This window comes from Montipora foliosa, chromosome 6 (genome assembly GCF_036669935.1).
Source record: "Montipora foliosa isolate CH-2021 chromosome 6, ASM3666993v2, whole genome shotgun sequence".
Taxonomy (NCBI): domain Eukaryota; kingdom Metazoa; phylum Cnidaria; class Anthozoa; order Scleractinia; family Acroporidae; genus Montipora; species Montipora foliosa.
This window is the reverse complement of record NC_090874.1, coordinates 58,056,084-58,076,083: the sequence shown is the minus strand read 5'-3', so window position 1 is coordinate 58,076,083 and position 20,000 is coordinate 58,056,084. Positions and strand designations below refer to the sequence as shown.

Below are 20,000 nucleotides of genomic sequence, written 5' to 3'. Positions count from 1 at the left end.
AGAGTAGAAAACCAACAAACGCAACCCACAGATGGTGTCGAATCCGGGAATCGATCCCGGGCCACCGCCCCTGGTGGAAAGGCAAGTGCTCTCACCAGCAGGACCTGCTCCCCAAACAAGCTGAGACTGCATTTGAAAGTTCAACCACTGCGAACAACATCAGGCATTGGAACTATAAGAAAGACTGCTCAGGGGAGATATTATCATTAGACATTTTCGTCTAATTCCAAAAGAGCTTGCTCGTTACATTCTTCGCAGTCCGTAACTACCAGCAGAGGACTATTTTGCGACATTCCACTGAGTCTTCCAAGCAACTATCACAGGCTCTCAAAGCTGGAATATGTGAGACTTATCCTTTTGCACTACATGACACTCATAAGATGCTCTCCAGCGTGAAAACCCTCAGATGCAACAAGAACCATTTCGATCTGGTGAGTTGGCAAGGTTCTGTCCCTTGAAACATGCAGTTTCCCGACAGAGAATTGTGAGAATGAGTTCAAGAAACGACGATGGCTAAGGCAACGAAAACGCCAAAAAGCAGTAATATTATTGGTTAAAAGAACCAAAAAGATCGTGTTGTACATGCGGCATGCATTTTTGTACATTTCTCTCCCGTACTCGTCAAAACTACTAACGTGAAATGACCAAATTTTAGGTTTTGACGACAACGTGGAGAAACTACGGTGAATCTTTCAGTCTCACTCTTCACTTCAAATCCGTCCGTACCAATCCAGTTATAGGACACCTCGCCCATTTTATATAATATGAACAAGATGGAAAAATCATGAAATACTCAGAAAAGCTCAAACCTATATTTTGAAGTGACGTTTTCGTCGCCTTAGCCGTCGTGGTTTCTTAAACTCCATAATGACAGACACACGTGACGGTTAATAAGCATCAGGCCCCAGTTGTTCGAAGGGTAGATAGCACTATCCACTGGATAACTCAAATGGTTTTGCTACTGTTTATCCGGCGCTGGATAGTGATTTATCCGGTGGATTTTGAACAACCGAGGCCAGTTTTTCTCCACCCTGCGAGCAGAGCCTCCTTTTGACTTTTTCTTTACTGAGGAGGAGAAAAGTAGGCTCTGCCCGAATCGCGTCAACTCTTTGAAACCGCCGCAGCCCGAACTTCTGGACTAGTCAATCTTGTTTTCTCTTGTCAAACCGGTTTTTCCAGTGCGAGCGTCCGTTTAGTGGCAAAACCGATGGTTATAATTGAGCCCGCTGTACCATGAAAAACCAAGATGGCGGCGAGATCTGGCATATTAGGCTTGGGTTCGAGACTGCATCCTGGCAACATGCAGCGCATATTCAATAAAGATCTTACTCGATTTATGCAGAGCCTTTCTCGAGAACGCCAAAATCGAGCAAGCAAAAGAAAGGCTCTGCTAGCAGGGTGGGTTTTCTCTTGTAGGTGAAAAAAAAAAAAAGAAAACAATTTTTTATAGTGACAGTTTCGATGACTGTCAGGTATCTTCTTCAAATCTAACATAAAACCATAAAACATGTATTGCCAAAAAATACAAACATGTCCTAAATGGTTTAGACTTAAGTGTCTGCGGAGAAGCAGACAATACAAGTGTCACTTAGCGTCATAGCAACGCGACCAAGGATTCTTTTTTGTGGCTACTGAGTCTGATTTATCATGCAGAGCAAAATATACTGTATTTATGCTGAATAAATGTGGGTTTTTCTATAGCCTAGTAAAAAAATAATTAGGTCAGCTAATCAGCTCCGAGACATATTTAACAGATATCCCATCTCGCCGAGCTAAGCTGAAGTTAGAAACCATAGCTCAAGAAAAAGATATCACATTAACAAAAAAAAAAAAACAATTCTTCATAAGACAAAACACTACCGAAGATGTCCTCGCCAAATCGAGAGATTTTACCGAATATTTTCATGGGATTAGAGAAAACCAGCGCTCCAGAAACTGAGGAACATTCCAGCAGTGTTAGCTCGCAATCAAGCTCAAGAAAATTCAACAGCTCTTGTCTTCCAAGAATTGATTCGGCGTTCGGAGATTCTGGGTCTCTTTCTCCAGATTCAAATTCCCTGAGTCGCGAAGATGCATCACCTTCGGAACTCTACTTTGAGGAGTTTGACGAATTTCAGAGAGAGACGTTTTCCACCAAAGTCAAGAAAGAGGACAGTTACATTCTCACCAGCGAAGATATGAAAGATATTGAACATCGAGTCGACGAAAAGTTCAGAGAGGATTTTAAGAAGATCTGGCAGGATGCAAAGGAGAAAGAAAAGCGTATAAAAGCAAGGTTTACAAAAGGTCTTAACCTCGCGCGGGCATCCTTGATAGAAGCCCGCGTGAAAGCAGAGAAAACTGCGATAAACAAGTTAGAAGAAAGAGCAGAAGAGAAACAGAATGAAATAATGAGAAAAAGATCTGAACGAAGGTGGCAACTTTTGGCTGGAAGACAGAGAAAAGAAAGCGTTGATAGCAAGTCTAACATCGGAAATCAGTGGCTTCAACAACATTTGGAGGAAATGGAAAGCTTGAGAAAAATTCAGTCGGATTTGGACAGGGCTCGGGCGAGGAGACGAAACGGAGTTGCCTCAATGAACTTGAATAAGAAGGGAAAGCTCCGAAGGCTAATGCAAGCGGACATACGCAAACTCGAAAAAATCGACGAAATTGAGAACCTCATACAAGATTTAAACCAACTCGGGTTAAGCGAGCAAGCGAATACCTTACGACTGACCATGCAATCAAAAGAACAGGCCAGCGTTGCTCTGCGCGACAAGGTGAAAGAGGAAAGAAACCGAGCAAAGATTGAAGCTTGGAAAAAGAAAGAGGAGGAGGTGGAAAAGCTACGAGTGGAGAGGATTGAGGAGATGGTACGCTTGGAGGAAGAAAGGAAGGCAAGGGAGGAAAGAGAACGGCGAGCAAGAGTCATGGCAGCTCTGGCACGAAAAGCACACAATCAAGAGCTGAGACGAGGATACGATCAAACCATGTTAGGTTCACGGATATCAAAGCCACATTCATTCACCTACTTTTCGCCTCCAGTTAAGAAAGGGTATTAAGATAAGCCTGAATTCTGCTGACAAATAATTAGGGGACTTGGTGGTCGATAAATACCGCAACTTATTTGACCGCAGGATAATTCATCCAACACCTGCATGACATTGCGAGTTATTAAAGAAAATTAAACAAAGCGATAATATGAGGTTAGACAGCGAATCCTCCAAATTTGATCTATTCCAATGAAAATTATATCATCATCAGTGTGCCATGCTAGCGCTGCGTAATAATTTCTCGGACGACACCTTCTTCGTCAGTTGGTGTGAAAGCGAACCGCGTGGTCATGGCAACAACAGATGAAAACAAACTTCGCAGCATGCATGGCCGTAATCCAAAAATACATTTTAGATCATTTGAATGGAGCGCAGGCATTAGATCTTTCGCCTCCAGTTTTCTTTGAATGATCACAGATAACAGTTTTTCTATTCGAAGTATGGATACTTTTTGAAGATAAGAGCGGGGGATGGTTTGGTAAATACTACTCCTGAATTATGTCCCAAAACGCACGACTAGTATCAAACAAGTATGGTTCTCACGATTCATACTGAGTAATGATAAAAATACACGTTATTAGGTTTACTGAAGTGTCAACTCCTCTTGCACTATGGCACTGATTGGGAACATTGAACAAAGAAATCAAAGCAATTAAGCTCAAACTCAACTCAAATCAAACACCGGTTTTTGAGGAATGGGAAAACCTGAGTACCCGACGGAAAATCTCTCGGAGCAGAGAAGCTCAACAAACTCCACAAACTCAAACCAACATATGATGCCGAGTCTGAGAAACGATCCCGGGCCACTTTAGCGATGAAAGACGAGTGATCTGACCACGGCGGCGCCATGCCTGCCATTAGCAAACATTTGTAACTATAAGCATTTACCAGCAATCTTCTTATAGAACTGACCGTGTGGACTCCTAAATTAAATATATACAAATACGTGGCTATGATTCCATTGTTGAAAAAAGATAAAATTAATTTTGTGTTCATTCCTTTTAGTGCAAAATTTTGGTCATTATGCTATTTTTGTAAGCACTTAAACGAATTCTCAACCGGTAGGCGCCCGCATAACATAATTGTCATTATTAGCTAATGTCAGCTACTCCTCAGTCTAAACCGGGTGGTTTCAAAAACCAGTCATTATAAAGGCTAATATCAGTGTTATCGATCATTGAAGTTTTTTTTTTAATGTCAAAAAAACACGTTTCTCAAGAAACTCAATCTTGTTTGAATCCTTATTTCCAATTTTGGCACCAGTTTCGCCCTGTTTGTACGCGGCAGAATTTAAAATATTTACTGCAATCCTGTCTAGCCTCCGCAAATGTATGTTGAATATTCTCCCGGATGAGTCACCGTTCAAGAATTGGGGCCCCTGTTGTTGACAAGAGATAGTGGAAAGAGATAGAAACGTGAAGGTGCTAAAACAGGCTCCGCACATGAATTACTGACAAACGTATGGGATTGGACAACACAAAAATAATAAACGTTCTCATTAGAGAGGCCACGCCGGTTCTAGATCCTCCGTAGTCTTATCAAACGACAATCATTTGTTATTCCCAGTCATAGCTACTTCGGTGCGTTATCGACAAATACATCGAAACACGCTATTCGCTGGAGTCATAGTTACATTAGTTATCTTGCTTATTAAACGCAGACGAAGATAGGGACAAGAGTACAGAAATGTTATGCAATTAACGTGGCACAAAATATTAAAAGCTTTGCGGCATTAGAGGGGAGCAACTGAACAAAATGCAGCGTGCAGGTAAAAGTATAGAGCCATTTTCGCTTTGAGACGCATCCGCAGTGATCTAAATGTACTAATGAAAAGCAGAACACGGTGAAAGGTGAAAGGTGAAAGGTGAAAGGATCGTACATCCCAAAGTGATTTTACTTGATATAAACATGGAATCAACCAACAATACGAGGTTTACAAAAAGTGATGGTAGCGTAAACCACATAAATCGCTTGTCGTTACCACGAATTGTAGAAGAAACAAAGAGGAGAAGCTTGACTGGATGGGAAACGATTTCTCTCATAACAAGCGCAAGTAGCACAAACAGTCCGGATATCGACAGCGACCTGGAGGAATTAGCACAAGAAGAAGAAGAAGAAGAAGTAGATGATAGCAATGAAGAAAACCGTTTTGGCGACGTCGACGGAATCGGGCCAGAGTCAAGACAATCTAAAGACCACGCCAAACGAATATTCAAGAATCCGGAAAAAGAAATTCGTCAAAGAGCAAAGGCGACGTTGAAGAGAGAACTGAGGGGAATACGCGTACAGGCCACCTTGAAAAAGAATGAAATACGAAGAAAATTTAAGGTTGTTATCGACGATGCCCGATCTCAACTCATCGCGTCCCGAATCGAAGCCGAAAAAGTATCGATTGACAGGCTGGAAGAACGAGCTGAAATGGAACAGGCCAAAATAATACAAGAGCGCGCGATGAGAAAGAAAGAAGCCGAAAAGGAAAAATCCGATGAGAGTGCAGCGAAAAGTCGAACGCAGTCCGAAGAACTTGCTTCACTGCGAAAAATCCAATCCGAATTGGATCGCGCACGCGCGCGAAGACGGCACAGTCTGGCTGCTGCGATAACGACAGTAAACGGGAGGGCCAAGGTGGCTAACTTGTTACAACACGAAGTTAAGAGGCTTGAGAGAGCGGAAGAAGTGCAAAAAATAATTGTTGAACTTCACTCTCTGGGCTTATCGGAGGCTGCTGTTAATCTGACTCACTCTCTGAGAGCAAAAGAGGAGTCTGAGAACAAACTACGTCAGGAATTGAGCAATGAGCAAGAGCGGACTAGAAAACGCGCCATGGTCCTTGTAGAGGATGAAGTCCGGAAGGTTCGCAAAGAATATGCCGATGAGTTGGCACGGAAAGAACGAGAAAGATTGGAAAGAGAAAAGCTTGAGAAAGAAAGACTTGAGAGAGAAAGACGGGAAAGAGAAATGGCCAACTTAAAAAAGCTGGCGAGAGATATAGCGATGAAAAAAATGTACAAAGAGTCTGTCTTCAACACAAGCGTTTCAAGGCCCTTTAGCTTTTCTTACTTCCCATCACTAAAAAAGTGACCATAATCGTCCTAAGGCTGGGTAAATGCCAGCCAGAATAGTTAGGCCAACTGATCACTAGATCATCACAAGAAACGGTAAAATTGCCTATCAGCTGTGTCTTAAAGGCTCTACTCATCGGTATTCGCAGTTTGCATTTCCCGGGTCCGTTTGTCCCGTTGAGCTTATTAGAATCGAAAGATCTTTCATTAAGCGTAAGAAAAATACTTCTAAGCGAAGAAAACGACTGTATTGCCATTAAACTAGATTTTTGGCGAACTGAACTGACAGTGGCGTTTCTGAAACGAGGGTAAGGGTAAGACCAATGGTGAGGGTAGGGGTAAGGATACGAATACAAAAAGTATCCTAAACATGCATAAAAGCTAACCTTAGGCCTAATTAGGCCTAAACAAAAGTTTAAGGTTAGCTTTTATGCATTTTTAGGATACTTTCTGTATTCGTATCCTTACCCTTACCCTGACCCTTGGTCTTACCCTTACCCTCGTTTTAGAAACGCCGGAACTGACAGTGTGAACTGGGCTTTCGCGGGATGAGGCTGCGTGGTGCAATGTCCACGGGGAGCATAAATGTTCATTTTGGACGATATCAGCTATAAAACCGTAAAGAGACCCATTTGCGGTCCGAGTACAACGTGGGCAATTTCGGACTGGCTTTGCTATAACTCTTTGCTATCCATCTATAAAAGCTTTTATCCAGACGAAATAAATAATTAAATAAAAAGAGAAATGTAAGTGACCTGGTCAGTGTGTTAGCACTCCCAAAGTACTAATATTCAACGAATAATTTGTTTTTTTGTTACATGTTCTTATTCTTATCATTCTCACCTGATTATTGCTTTGCCAGATTTCTGCTCAACGGCATTTGCAGCTCAATTGCAAGTGGGACGTCGGCGACGTCGGCTATGATGTTTGTTTATTTACCGCTGACGACATTGAGTAAAGGCGCAAGGGGGAAATGTTGGTGCATGCGCGAACGCGTTTAGCAAACTTCTCGATCGGTTTTTAGTCACCGCGGGAATGAGTCATTCGTAAAATGGTCTTGTACTCACCACTTTCTTAATCAAACTTTTGCATAGTCAGTAACTAGTGTTTCTTCCTCTGAGGTACTCCTGCTCGGTGACTAGCGGGCTTAAGCAACGGGACTGAAGGCTGCAGACTAACCCTAAATCACTGTTGTTGAAAGCGGCTAACCGTTTTTAAATGGGTGGGTAGACGCAAATACTGTCTATCAATGCTATTTGTAGGCAGTGTGCAGTCAGCCGTTTGCAGCCTGCAGTTGTCATACACCTGGCTAGTTCATCAAAAGGGTAATTGTGAATTACAGAATTACAACTCTTCTGGGAACCTTGAGAAAATTGAATATGAAATTGAATATAAAATTGAAAATTGAATAGAAATGTCGATTTTCCCCTTTATTATATTCACACATAAAATAGTTTACTCCTAGCGCACCAAGAGTTTTAAGCTACCCAGTCAGAATTTGTCAGACCGATTGAGTTTGGGCAGTAGAGTTTGGATAAACAGCCTTCAATATACCTTCAATATACCATAGTTATGGGAAACAGCTAGTTTTGAGTGCACAGTTGAAGTTACTCAGTCACCCCTGTTTACCCTTTTCTGTCAAATTAAAAACCTACTCATATTTACAGAGAATGTAGAGGAAAATAAAAATAAGTAAAGAAGTACATAAAGGCAACAAAAATGCTCACCACTGGTACACAACCCTGCAACGGAATGCCAGCTCTTAAGTTGACCTGAAGCTGGAGTGGGTGACTGTAATTACGTAGAATGATGTGTGTTAATTATGATGCTGCAAGTTTAACCATTACTAATTGTGATATCAGCTTTTACTAGAAATGACGACTTTTCCCTTTATTCACACATAAAATAGTTTACTCCAAGCACACCAAGAGTTTTAAGCTACCCAGTCAGAATTTGTCAGACCGATTGAGTTTGGGCAGCAGAGTTTGGATAAACAGCCTTCAAGCCTTCAATTTAGCTTGTGGGGCTAAATTTGGCTTAAGAACCAGCTGTGAGAACAACGAGTGGATGACTATTAGTCAGACTGGTCTTCAAGTCCTCTGGTCATTTGGCAACAACAAGTAGAACAGGTGAAGTTCACTTACTTTATATGAAGGCTGACACTGAAGTTGGTGTCAGCTCAAAGCAGGGTGAGGCAGTATCTGTATTCCATAAGTTGAATACAGCGAGTCTTCAACTAAAAATCCAGCTTTATCCCTCCATTGTCATGCTAACAGGCTTATAAGCTAGAGAGATGTGAAAGGTCAAAGAAAAAGTCACAAGGAAGTTCTCCACTAACCCTGCTTTTGCAGGATATTAAGGATAAGGAATGAAGAAGTTCTGAGAGGGCAGGCCAGAAATTACTGAGATACATTGTCAGCAAAAGAATAACATTAAAATTATTTTTCTAGCTAGTCATGTGATTAGACTCCCAGATGTGAGACCAGCCAAAGTGGTGACGATGTTGGTGCCAGCCCAAGGAAACCTAATAGGGGTAGACCAAAGAAGACCTTGAGATCCACATCGAGAAGACACTGGAAGATACAATAGTACTGATCCCATTTGTTCAAGGGCTGTATAACTCTTTCCAGTGGATACCTCAGGCATTTGCATCAAATGTTGTCCATGGTTTTCATACATACCTGTACTTAGATGTGCCGAGAGTGTGCATATTCATGGTTGAGGGAGGAAATACTGAAATAACTTGCACAGACTAAAACTGTTAGCAAGTGATTTATCCACCGGGCAAAGTTATCAGGCCTTCAAACAACTGAAGTGTGGCAAACAATAATTTAGACTATAAGGAGAAGACTTCCTGCCTATTGTCCAATTAGGGACAAGAGGAACTAACTATTCTGCTCTTGGTCCTGGTAGTGAAGTGATGTGATAATTGACCTTTCTAGGAATTTCATCATGTGCAAAATAGAACCTTCTCCAAAATGGCAGCAACAGATTTGAATAAGTTAGTTTGAGTTAAGTTGAACCAGAAACCCATAAGGGTTGAAACGTGTAATGTGCATTCACAGCTTCCGCATATTCAGTGCGAACTGATTGGTTGAATGTTTCAGTGCTAAGTACCATATTTGGAAACCCCTCGCCCTTGTTGTTCCGAATATGGTACTTAGCAAATTGAATATTCAGAAGCTTGTTTCCCAGCACACAAGGGGCCGTTACACGTTTCAACCCTTATGGGTTTCTGGTTGAACTGAATGAAAAACTGATACCAGATACTTTACAATTAGTAACCCTGCAAAGTTTCATCTTTTTAGGTGTTATATCAGCTGAGAAAATGTAAGTTGAAATTTGACAAAATTACAGACGTTTGTATGATGGGGGGTATATGCCATACCCCCAATCATACAAACGTCTGTAAATTTTTCATTTTTCAACTTAACATTTTCTCAGCTAATATTACAACTGATATGCCGAAACTTTGCAGGGTTACTAAAGTAAAGGTGCTCTTTCTATTTCTGGAATTAGTTTTCGGCCACCATTTTGGTGAAGGGTCCATTGAAATAGGGCTGGCAACTCTCATTAGCATACATATAAACGAAAAAGAAGAATAGCCACATAACTTGCATGCATTTAGTGTATGACATAACATTTTCCATTATGCCTCCTTGTGAGAGAAAAAACAACTTCTACCGTGAAAAGACCATAACCAGTAATATCGTTTCCCATACTATGCAAGTACTTTAATTAAACCACAGTGAAATGTAACTGGCTTCTAAGGGCACTATATTTCCTCCCTTGAAGAACTGGCCCCAGTTGTTCAAACGATGGATCATAAGCACTATCCACCGGATAAATCACTATCCACTCAATAACTCAATTGGTTTTGCTAGTATTTATCCACTAGATAGTGATTTATCCGGTGATATCCAACCGGGGCCTGGACAGGAGACATCTGCATGGAAGGGTTCAATGTAACTGGTAATAGTGGACAATTGTCACCATACTTTCCACATAACAAATGCTGGTTTTCAAATACAAGAACATGATGCAGGACATATAGCATACATTGTTATTGTTCGACATGGTGATGATTAAATAATGTAGCTTTCATAGGCGACTGGCAGGGGCTTGATCCAGCATTTATTTCAGTTCGATAGTAAGTTCTCGAAAAACTGCTCATTGGATAATATTGGTCAAAGCAGAAAATACCATAATATTCTTTGGTTGTCCACCCAAATTTTGAATAAGCACTATTTCCTGTTTCTCTTGGGACTTACAATGGTCCCAACACAAAACAAAATTGGGTGGGAAAACAAAGAGTATGACGGTATTTTCCGCTTCTGCCAATTACTCACTCCTTTAATTTTAAGTGAAACACCAAGAATATACCTAAAATGAAACTAAACTCCTAAATTGCAGCAGTGAAAAATGTTTAAGCTTACTCGCTGCAGGCATAAATTACAAGAAATTTTAATGAATTAAACTAAATACTGTACCACTACTTATTTCTTTAAACTACAAATGAACATCAGGCTTAAAAGATCTGCCAGACTACATCACCCAAATCGCTTCACACAAACTCATTCGTCATCAACCGTACAATGTTCCATTGTTTACCACTTTGTAAAGCGGTTTAGTTCCGCGCAAAAGATCGCGAACTCCGGGCCTACCAACGTAGGTTTCGCGGGCGAATTCATCCCTAGCAACGTGAATGTTTCTTTTAACGTTTTTTAGTAACGTCGTCCTGTGTTGCTGAACATCGGCTACATGAAGACTTTGGTTTGTCAAAACACTGATCTGCTGGTCTCTTGTAAACTTCATCCGGTCTCCTTGATCTGTCAAACCAGTAAGTGTCTTGCTTCGTGGCCAATGGATTTTCCGAAATCGTTCTTCCATTCTCTGCGTTTCTTGCGAATTTGGGTAGGTTTGCGAGTGGTTAAGGCTGTAACTGGTTCTAATAAATGGTCCTTGTGCTCCATCCCGTTTGTAGTCTTTGATTTTAACGTTATGTTCCATCTGATTCATGTTGCAAGCGTTGGGAGCGACCACTTTCTCAGTTTCTTGAAAATCCCTAGCAACGACAGGAGTTTCTATGAGCCCAAGTTTCGGTGACCAGCGGTTTTCAAGAAACCGGTAGTAGCGTCATGACGACCAGGGCACCCTGTTGGTTTGAATACTTCCGTCGACCGCGTCGAGTCTCTTGTTATTGAAATCTTTAAAAAAATGTCTTTTGAACCAGATGAGTCTCATATTCAATCTGTCAAGTTGTCTTTGTCTATTCTGCCCAGAATGCGGTTTTCGTGATTTGTTGCTCCAGAACAAAGTCAGGGAAACGTGACTGTAGTGAATATGATTTATTCGTTCATTCAATTTTCTTTCATGATTGACTTGGCTTTTTTGATAGTCCACATTTTTTTCGTTACTGAGTCCAGAGCAAAGGAGACAATGAAACATCTGTCGCATACTCAAATCTCAAAGCTCATTTTGGCCTTTTACCAAACAGCCCAAATCATAGCGGCGCGGCACCTTTCCCAAAACAGAGGCCGGTAATCGAGCCCACCCAAATAAAAATATAATTAATATTTAATAGCACCCACATGCAAAACTACATCAGTAATCTCTTTGAATATATCCTTTAAATTTCATAAAAACTAAATCATTTTCGACATCTTTGCTATTAATAAATAATGCTAACTCAGACTAAAATGGAGACTGACCACCAATTTCATCAAGATTAGTTCTAGAATAAACTTCCCGTTGTGTGAGGCAGGACAAAGCAATTACAATTAAGCAAGAGATTATAAAGGTAAGAGAAGTAATCCCTCATACTGGCCCTATTCCCATCGTAATCCCTCTTAAGTTATTTTTAGATCTCCTGCGAGATCCGGTATTCCCACGAGGGTTAACTGATAGCCAATCATATGTCCTCATTTTTACCAATGTTGACAGGTGAGCGAATTCCCACGCAATGATTCGCGTCGTTCGCGATTTACCATCAAACAAAAATGGCGGAGGATGTTGAGAGACAAACGCGTATACATGTATACATTTTGTGGACGAACGTGACTTGTTGACTACAGAGTTAACCGATTACAATGACTTATGTTTTGAAACCTGTATCTTGGAAGGAACGAGTTATGTAACCGACAGGATTTTGTACAGAATGGCAAATGGAAGACTAAAGTCGATAAACGCATTCTCGGTTTCCTTTGCGGGATTAAAATATGTTGACTTAATTCTGGTACGGTGATAGAGTAGGCAGATAGAGCTCTACAACAGTACCAAACATGAAAGGAAAACTTGAATCAAGCGTCCGATAAAAATTTTTGAACCCGTGTTATCGGATTCAAGTGAATTTGGAAAGCACGTATGTTAAATATAGCTGTCTCCTTAAAAAGAGATTTAACACGGTTTCGTATATGGCACAACCTTGAATGTGGTATCATTAAAAACTAGATAATTAAGCGATTTCAGTTACAGATGTTTGAAACCTGTATCTTGAAAGGATCGAGTTTTATAAGCGACAGAATTTTGTAAACATTGGCAATTCGCAGACTACAGTCAACAAGTAATATATCGCTGACTTGGTTAACGCGTTCTTGATTTTCTTCGCGGGATTAAAATACGACGACTTAATTCTTAGATATTCATAAATTAGACAGATATCAGACATGAAAGGAAAACTTGAACAGACAGTGCGATAAAAATGTATGAACAAGTGGTATCGCATGGAAGTCAATTTGCAAAGCACGCATGTTTAAATATACCGGCATCTTTCAAATTTATTAAACTCGGTTTCGTACATTGGACAGTGTTTAAATTGGTGTCACTGTAAACAACACAGTTAAGCGATTTGAATGATATATCTTTGCATCTTGTATCTTGAAAGTAACGAGTTTTATAGGTGACAGAAGTTTGTACACAATGAAATATCGCGGACTACAGTCACCAAGTAACATATTCCTGACTTGGTCAACGCGTTCTCGATTTTCTTAGCGGACTTAAACTATGGTGACTTAATTCTATGATATTCATAAATTAGACAGCTAACGCTTTCAAACAGTACCACACATGACAGGAAAATTTCAATTGACCGCACGATAAAAATTCTTAAAAACGTAAGATCGGATTGAAGTCAATTTGCAACGCACGCGTAAAATATAGCTCCCTTTTACAAAATTATTTAACAGGGTTTCCTACACTAGACAATCGTAAAATTGGTATCAGAGTGAATAATACAGTTAACCGATTTCCATGATATATGATTGCAAACTGTATCTTGACAAGGACGAGTTTTGTAAGCGACAGAATTTTGTAGACGATGAGAAAGTGCGCACTAAAATGGACAAGTAACGCAATGCAACCAAGGTAAACATATCCGCTTATGTCAAAATTATTTAACACGGTTTGATAGATTGGAAATTCTTCAAATTGGTATCATTGTAAACTAGGCAGTTAAGCAATTCCAAGGATGTATGTTTGAAACCTGTATCTTGCAGACAATGAATTTTATCAGGCCATGAAACTCAACTTTGAAAACGGAGAGTGGCATCGTACAGAATTTGTTGCACTTTCCCTCCTCCACGAAACTTCCACGTAACGCGCGCGGTAACATTATCCGCGGAAAAATTGATATCATCTAAAAATAACCTAAGAGGGATTACGATGGGAATAGGGCCAGTATGAGGGATTACTTCTCTTACCTTTATAATCTCTTGAATTAAGTTAATATCACTGTGGAAAATAAGTCAGAGTAGCCTTGAACCCTCTGAGTAAAAAGATATCGTGCTGCTGACTGTCCCCGGCTCTTTATGTTATTTTAATGATAATATCATTCTAAGACACCTGACAGGGTTGTCTTTTAGGAGAAACTCTGTTGTGTTTGAATTTCGTAGAATGAAATCTTACATGTACACAAAAATAATATTAGTTGTTATTAAAGACCACAGTTATGGCGTTACCCTTGGTCCTTTCTATTTTCATTAAATATGAAAAAACGTACGTAAGCATGCAAGAGATATAATCTCTTTGTTGCAAATTTTTGTTTCTCTACGTTTTAAATGTGCAAGAAAAAGGAAACAAAATCAATTATTTAACGCCCCTGTAGGGATTTAATGTGTTTTCATGGCGCGTTTAGTGATAATTCAGGGGCACCCAACGTCAATTTTCGGAAAATATCTCTTCGGAAGACGATTTGAGATCTAGAATTTTCGGAACATTTGTTGTAGAATTTCTTGCTTGCTTGCCTGTCCTAGGATTTTCGAACATCTGAAAAATGGTATAATTGCCCACTTTTAACGGATTTTTACCCTAAAAGGGTCACCTAGAATTTTCGGGAGCCTTTGTTTTGGCTGAAATTTTCGAAAAGGTAAGTTTTAATCCCTATAATTTTCGGATCACTAGACTTTCAGCTAGGAAATCCGAACAGATGAAAAATTTTTAGGGGATCAAAATCTGGCTATATCTACCGTTTAAATACTAAAATACGTTTGACAATGCTATGTCTAAGTGGTTTTGAACTATATTCTCGTTGGGTGCCCCTGATAATTGACAATGTGGTATTCACAAAGCTGCCTTCAGACTATCACGACTTGGTTAAGATCGCATATAAAAACACATCACGTATTAGTCAAAACACTTCAGCCGGAACACTCACTTCTCTTTCAGAAAAGAGATGAAATTAATGCTGAGAACTTCGAAATGGCTCGATGCCGAAGTTATAGGCGACTGATCTGGCAGTGAGTTGTCCGACCGAGAGAAACCTTCTATGTGCCACAAGAATTCTTAACACGATAACGTTGATTTATGACTAGTACTGGTCCTGCTTTGCTTAGAAACGAGATCAAGAGATTACTGCATCTACAAATTTAGTAGAAGTAGACGAAAAAGAAGGAACCTAACGTGGCCATCAACTTTACGAACAGGTTTATGCTGCGACTTCGAAACAGCAACCAACCGGCGAATTTTGTCGTTTAATCTTGTTTGTAGGAGTTGTGGTTGCCAGAAAACCACTCACGTTTGAGATTCGTGAGCAAAGACGGTTACAGTCACAACCAACTTGAAAGTAAGTACAGCGATGTTGTCGAGCTCAGGATCAACGTCTTCTACTTGTCCAAGTCAAAGCCCTATTCGTGCATTTTCTTCCTCTACGCAGGAATCCTATGATGCAGATATAGAAAGCTTCATTTGTAGTGGCTCTGAACAAGATGACTTCATTGCAGACGACTGCAATGAGTCGTCTTTTCCGCTTCCCTTGCTTCCGCTAAAAACGAGTATATTTCAGTCAAAAACGGTGATCAGTTCTAAATATCCTTGTGTCCTTCAAGAACCTATGCAATCATTTGAATCCGTTTTTGAAACTGAAACTTCGACTTCAGATGGGCTTAGTGCAACCTATACAGACAGTGATTTCGTTCGCGTGCCGCACATCATGTGTGCGAGGGAAGACAGTGTAGATATGAAAGCAAGACCTCAGTATGATGATGATTGCGAAAGCGGATTTGATACTACAAATGACATAGACACCTTAAGGCGCCAGTATACACCCGCAGACGAATCTTATGCCGGTAAAACTTTAGACAAGGAATGTTGTTTCTGCCCTCAAAATTCCACAATGGATTCTTCTCAAGATCAATATCATAAAGATAAAGAAGTGTTCACTAAAGAGCCGCTTGTTAATGTTAAAGACCAGGAACTAACCAAGCAAAATCTTGTTAGCCTTGAAGGAAAGAGCGCCGATTGGAGTTGTTCATGTCAAAACACTGATAAACCTGAAGACGAGCCTAAGCTAACAGACCAAGAGATAATGCAAAAGCAAAGAGACTTGAGGGACAACTTAAATAAACTTGTCAACGAAGCCAGAAAAAATGTCCGACATTCGCGCTTGAATCAAAGCGCGCACAAAGCCAGTCCAAAGCGTAGTACGGTCGCGGGTAAACCTCGAAGGGGAATGCAGATTGGAGAGCCACAGAAGCAAAACAAGAATTCTCAGGAAAAACGCTCGCAAACCCGATCAGAAAGTAAGAACCCGCACAGGGAGCGTAAAAAACAAGAAACAGATGAAATAGACAGAAACCAACTCGAGATTTTAATAACAGGGTTAAAGGAATTAAATTTAGAAGAACAAGCTGTGAATCTTCAGGATGCATGGGAGATCAAAGAAAGCCATGAAAAAAAGTATGATATGCTACTGAAAGTTGTGAAACAAAGCTGCAGTAAACGCACGAGAAAAGGAGAAAAGTGTCGCATGAAAGAAGAGGAAAAAAGGAAACACCTGGAAGAGATCAGACGAATTGAGGAAGAAAAAAAAGAGAAACAGGATGTAGAGAGGAGGAAGAAAGCCAAGGAAGAAATAAAAAGACGAGAAAAAAATAAGATGTTATGGGAAAGCTACCACAAAGTTGTTCTGTCGAATTCCATTTCGAGATCGTTTACGTTTTCATACTTTCCAAAGCTAAGACCCGAAGAACCGCTACAAATAGAGCGTGATGAAATAGCAACTGAATCAGCAAGAGTTCCAGAAACCAGAGATCGGAGAAAACAAAAACACGGTGAAAATTGTCATCCAAAAACTGAAAGATAGTAGCGTTTTGCTCAGGCTATTGGCCGTCCAAAAGGACAGTCACTTGTGCGAACAACTTTCTCTTGAAAAGGCTTCACAGATGCATTATCATTAATCTTATCATACATTGTTCGCGAAAACACCGCACAACTAAAAGTACGGACAATGGACCTCGCTTTTTTGTCGGTCCTTTATACTGTAAAACATTTCATTACCTTGAATAATTCTTTTCTCTGAATCCATATGCATTGTCGAGCTCAGTCTTGGCTACAAACGAAAATTAAATATCTGGCTGAAATACTTCTCATGACAACTTCAGTACTGCTAAGGTTTGCTTTACGCAGGTGAAAACAGATCATCCGTTTTACCTTTGTTCACGGTTTGGGAGAAGACATGCGCGCTAGTTTGTATATGCGGAAACGTTCTGATAATCTTTTCCAATGAAATATAGTGAAATTCCGTAAGCCACACGCAGTATCGGTTTTGTGTTGAAAACACAACTTGTATTCACAGATTGGCATTCCGTCCAAACGTATCCGTTGAAATCGGTGACCGAAAACACTCTCCAGAGTAGGGATGTTTGAAAACGCTTTTTTCGTGTTTTCGCGGTGTGGACAGTGACTGAAAACAAAACTTTACGAAAACCGGCGATGACATCACATTATTGGATCCAGCCTACCTCCTCCTTCAACCCCTCCAAGGATAAATTTTGTCTGAAATGATCCCCCGTCGACATTTTCGAGGGTCTAGCTAGAATACTTTATTTTTGATTCTAACTTTAATTAAGAAGCAGCTTCACTCCATCATCCGTTCAAAGAAATGAGTTAGCCTTGCTCTTGCCCTTTGATCTACCAGGTATTTGTTCTGACTACGAAATTTTTAAGAAGCATTTCTTTGGAAATTTAAGGTTAATTTAACTTGTTCGCGAACACAGACAAACGAAACGGGCTCGTTTTATTGAGAAATGTGCATGCTCCTTCCGGCAGCGGCATTGGCGTTTTCGAATAATTTTAGCGCATAAATGCGAACAGGTGAAAACGATTCGAAAATGCTACGTGTGAATTTTTTTCTTGAAAGCGGAGAAAAAAACACATAACGTTTTCACACGAAAACGTCTGCTTGTGGACGGGGCCTTAATTTTCTCTCCGGTGTACACCGGCGGAAGAGATAAACCGTCTGCTAGTTGCGTCAAAACAAAATATATATCGTCCGTGACTTTAATTTTAGTTTATGCCTCGCAATCGTTCACACAATGACGAAAATGATAAACAAATTGACATGGCCGAGTTTTTAAGGTAAGTGACTATAATTTCAGTTGTGTTCCAAAAGAAACTTTGGTATGGTGTCGGTGTGGAGCTCGAGTGGAACAAGAACAATTTGGTTTTGTGAAGAGAGCTGATAAAGGTAACTTGGATTAACCATTGTAATAATGTATGTGAGTCGAGGTTACGAGCGTTAGCCCTTCGCCAGAGTGAATTGATCATGAAATGTAACCTAAATCGGGGGTATCAACAATTATTTTCCCGCCAGAACCTTTGAAAACTGAAAGAGTTGTCTCGTACTCTTTTTCTTTGGCCATCTCATCTTTGTAGTAGGAACAAAACACAAACAATGCGAAAAAGTTCGTATTTCTGAAGGAAACCGACATCAAGTGACATTTTGTTGTGGCGTGTGCCACCGCTGTTTGTGTGTTGTTCCTTCTAGAGTTGTCAGTTAGATAAATGTTTTTCTCTGCAGTTACTCTTGCCTTCTCAATACTTTCTTTAACAATATGAAACAACTTTTGTATAATATTAGAATTGTCCAAAAAGGAAGATGGCTTTTGGAAAGCGCTTTTCGCTTGTTTAGAACCGGCCGCCGCCTGAATCCTGTCTACATGATCATTTTAAAGTGTTTATGGTGCAGGTAAAATCCAGTCTCATGTTAAATTGGTGATCCTCATTTTACTTAAGTTGAATATGCACTCGGATGAATTAAAGAAACTTTTTCTGGAGCGTAAAGTAAGTCTAAAGAAAAATTAGCGAGCTGAGTGAGTTTGGTTATTATATATGGCTATCAATTATGACTTATCATACAAAAGAACTGTCGTGGGTTGAGCATGTTCATCATTGTAGTGTAGTGATGAAGGCACAGGCCTATAGATCAAGGGGCTTTCGAGTACTGGTAAGTGCATAGTACAGTTGTTTGTTCCCTTACTGTATGTAATGTTGAGACTGAATGGATACATGTATGAATACAGAAACCGATAAGAATATACGAAGATGTGCTAAGATGCTCAAGACAGAGCTTGAGGGAAGGTATACATAGGTGTTTTAAGCCCTTTTGGGGGGTTGATAGCTGATTTAAACTATTGGTAGAGTGCATATTTAACCTAGGTAAAATGAGGAACACCAACCTAACCTATGTACAACGGATTCAACCCCGCTGATAACGGCCACTAATTAACAATTATAATTGGAGTCAGTTTTCGCATGATAGCGATAATTATCAAGGCCTCAGTTTGTGTTATCTGCCGAAGCCGAAGGCTTTCCTCTTCTCTGCTGGTTAGTGTGTTAGGTGATGTCACTTCTGCGTGCATAAAACTACTTTTGTCTGTTGGTATGACGTCAATTCTACATTTATAAAATCTATTGTCTGTAGGTATGACGTAAGAGAAACAAAGCAAGCAAGAATTAGCTGCGTGCTTATAGCCAATTATAATCGAGCTGGTGACACCAATGTATAATTAACACTACGGGTCAATAGGCCATGAAGCGAAGCCGAGCACAAGGACAAGAAAAAAAAAAGATCTTTGCGCTTGCGTCAACCCCGTTTTCACGATGAAATAAGCGCTCTTATACTTGCGTGGCTATTGAAAACCAGGCTTAACACAACATAATACAAAGAAGTCCTCCATAACTTTATTGTTACATTGACTCCTAATCTCGTAGTAGGCGTCCCCCATTAACAACCCTAAGCATGGTGATATGAGCACCAGCAAAGCACTTTCATTTATGCAAATAGAAAGCCAAAAACATTTTATATACATAAGCAATTTATTATTAACTTGATTTGAAATTGATTTGAACAAAAATTATGTTGGCGAGAGAGGAGATTTATCGTCCCTCGAAGTTTCAATAAACTTGAATCCCCGTAACGTGTGCCACATTGAAACCACCTTGTTGTGTTTAAATATAACAGAGGACCAGTGTGCATCCTCAAGTCCGATCGACTCCGCACTAAAGTTAACCTCTCCTACAGTCGCACTCTTTCCAACCACGTTATAATGGTTCACCGATACTTTTAACGCACATCTTGACAGCTTTTCCTCAGGGACACGAAATAACAAAGCCTCGTTGAAAATAGTGA

General features: G+C 40.1%; 4 protein-coding genes and 2 long non-coding RNA genes across 8 annotated transcripts in view; 5 read left to right on the top strand and 1 right to left on the bottom strand.

The window, feature by feature from the left end:
- The first annotated feature begins 1,707 nt into the window (after positions 1-1,707).
- LOC138007903 (trichohyalin-like) lies at positions 1,708-4,156 on the top strand. Its single transcript, XM_068855032.1, has one exon. The coding sequence runs from the start codon at positions 1,866-1,868 to the stop codon at positions 3,042-3,044; it is 1,179 nt and encodes a 392-aa protein (XP_068711133.1). The 5' UTR covers positions 1,708-1,865; the 3' UTR covers positions 3,045-4,156.
- Positions 4,157-4,750: 594 nt separating this feature from the next.
- Positions 4,751-6,374, top strand: LOC138007904 (uncharacterized). The gene has a single exon (XM_068855033.1). The coding sequence runs from the start codon at positions 4,944-4,946 to the stop codon at positions 6,114-6,116; it is 1,173 nt and encodes a 390-aa protein (XP_068711134.1). The 5' UTR covers positions 4,751-4,943; the 3' UTR covers positions 6,117-6,374.
- Positions 6,375-7,612: 1,238 nt separating this feature from the next.
- LOC138007909 (uncharacterized) lies at positions 7,613-11,159 on the top strand. Its single transcript, XR_011124131.1, has 2 exons — positions 7,613-8,226; positions 8,548-11,159. It is a non-coding gene; the product is annotated as an uncharacterized lncRNA (long non-coding RNA).
- A 3,066-nt stretch (positions 11,160-14,225) lies between these two features.
- Positions 14,226-16,932, top strand: LOC138007900 (trichohyalin-like). Its single transcript, XM_068855024.1, has 2 exons — positions 14,226-14,459; positions 14,759-16,932. The coding sequence occupies exon 2, from the start codon at positions 15,168-15,170 to the stop codon at positions 16,671-16,673; it is 1,506 nt and encodes a 501-aa protein (XP_068711125.1). The 5' UTR covers positions 14,226-14,459; positions 14,759-15,167; the 3' UTR covers positions 16,674-16,932.
- Positions 16,933-17,807: 875 nt separating this feature from the next.
- Positions 17,808-20,000, top strand: part of LOC138007908 (uncharacterized) — an 8,106-nt gene continuing 5,913 nt past the window's right edge. Inside the window, exons 1-2 of the long non-coding RNA XR_011124130.1 lie at positions 17,808-18,056; positions 18,450-18,557. This is a non-coding gene — a long non-coding RNA (uncharacterized lncRNA). The remainder of the gene's footprint in view (positions 18,057-18,449; positions 18,558-20,000) is intronic.
- The window catches only part of LOC138007901 (synaptotagmin-1-like), a 19,620-nt gene continuing 19,150 nt past the window's right edge, over positions 19,531-20,000 (bottom strand). For 2 of the 3 annotated variants that reach the window (XM_068855027.1, XM_068855028.1), the window contains one exon: positions 19,537-20,000. This exon is cut by the window's right edge and continues 87 nt beyond it. In XM_068855027.1, coding sequence (XP_068711128.1) covers positions 19,726-20,000 — 275 coding nt within the window. In that variant the 3' untranslated portion in view covers positions 19,537-19,725. The other variant, XM_068855025.1, reaches the window with a different exon arrangement.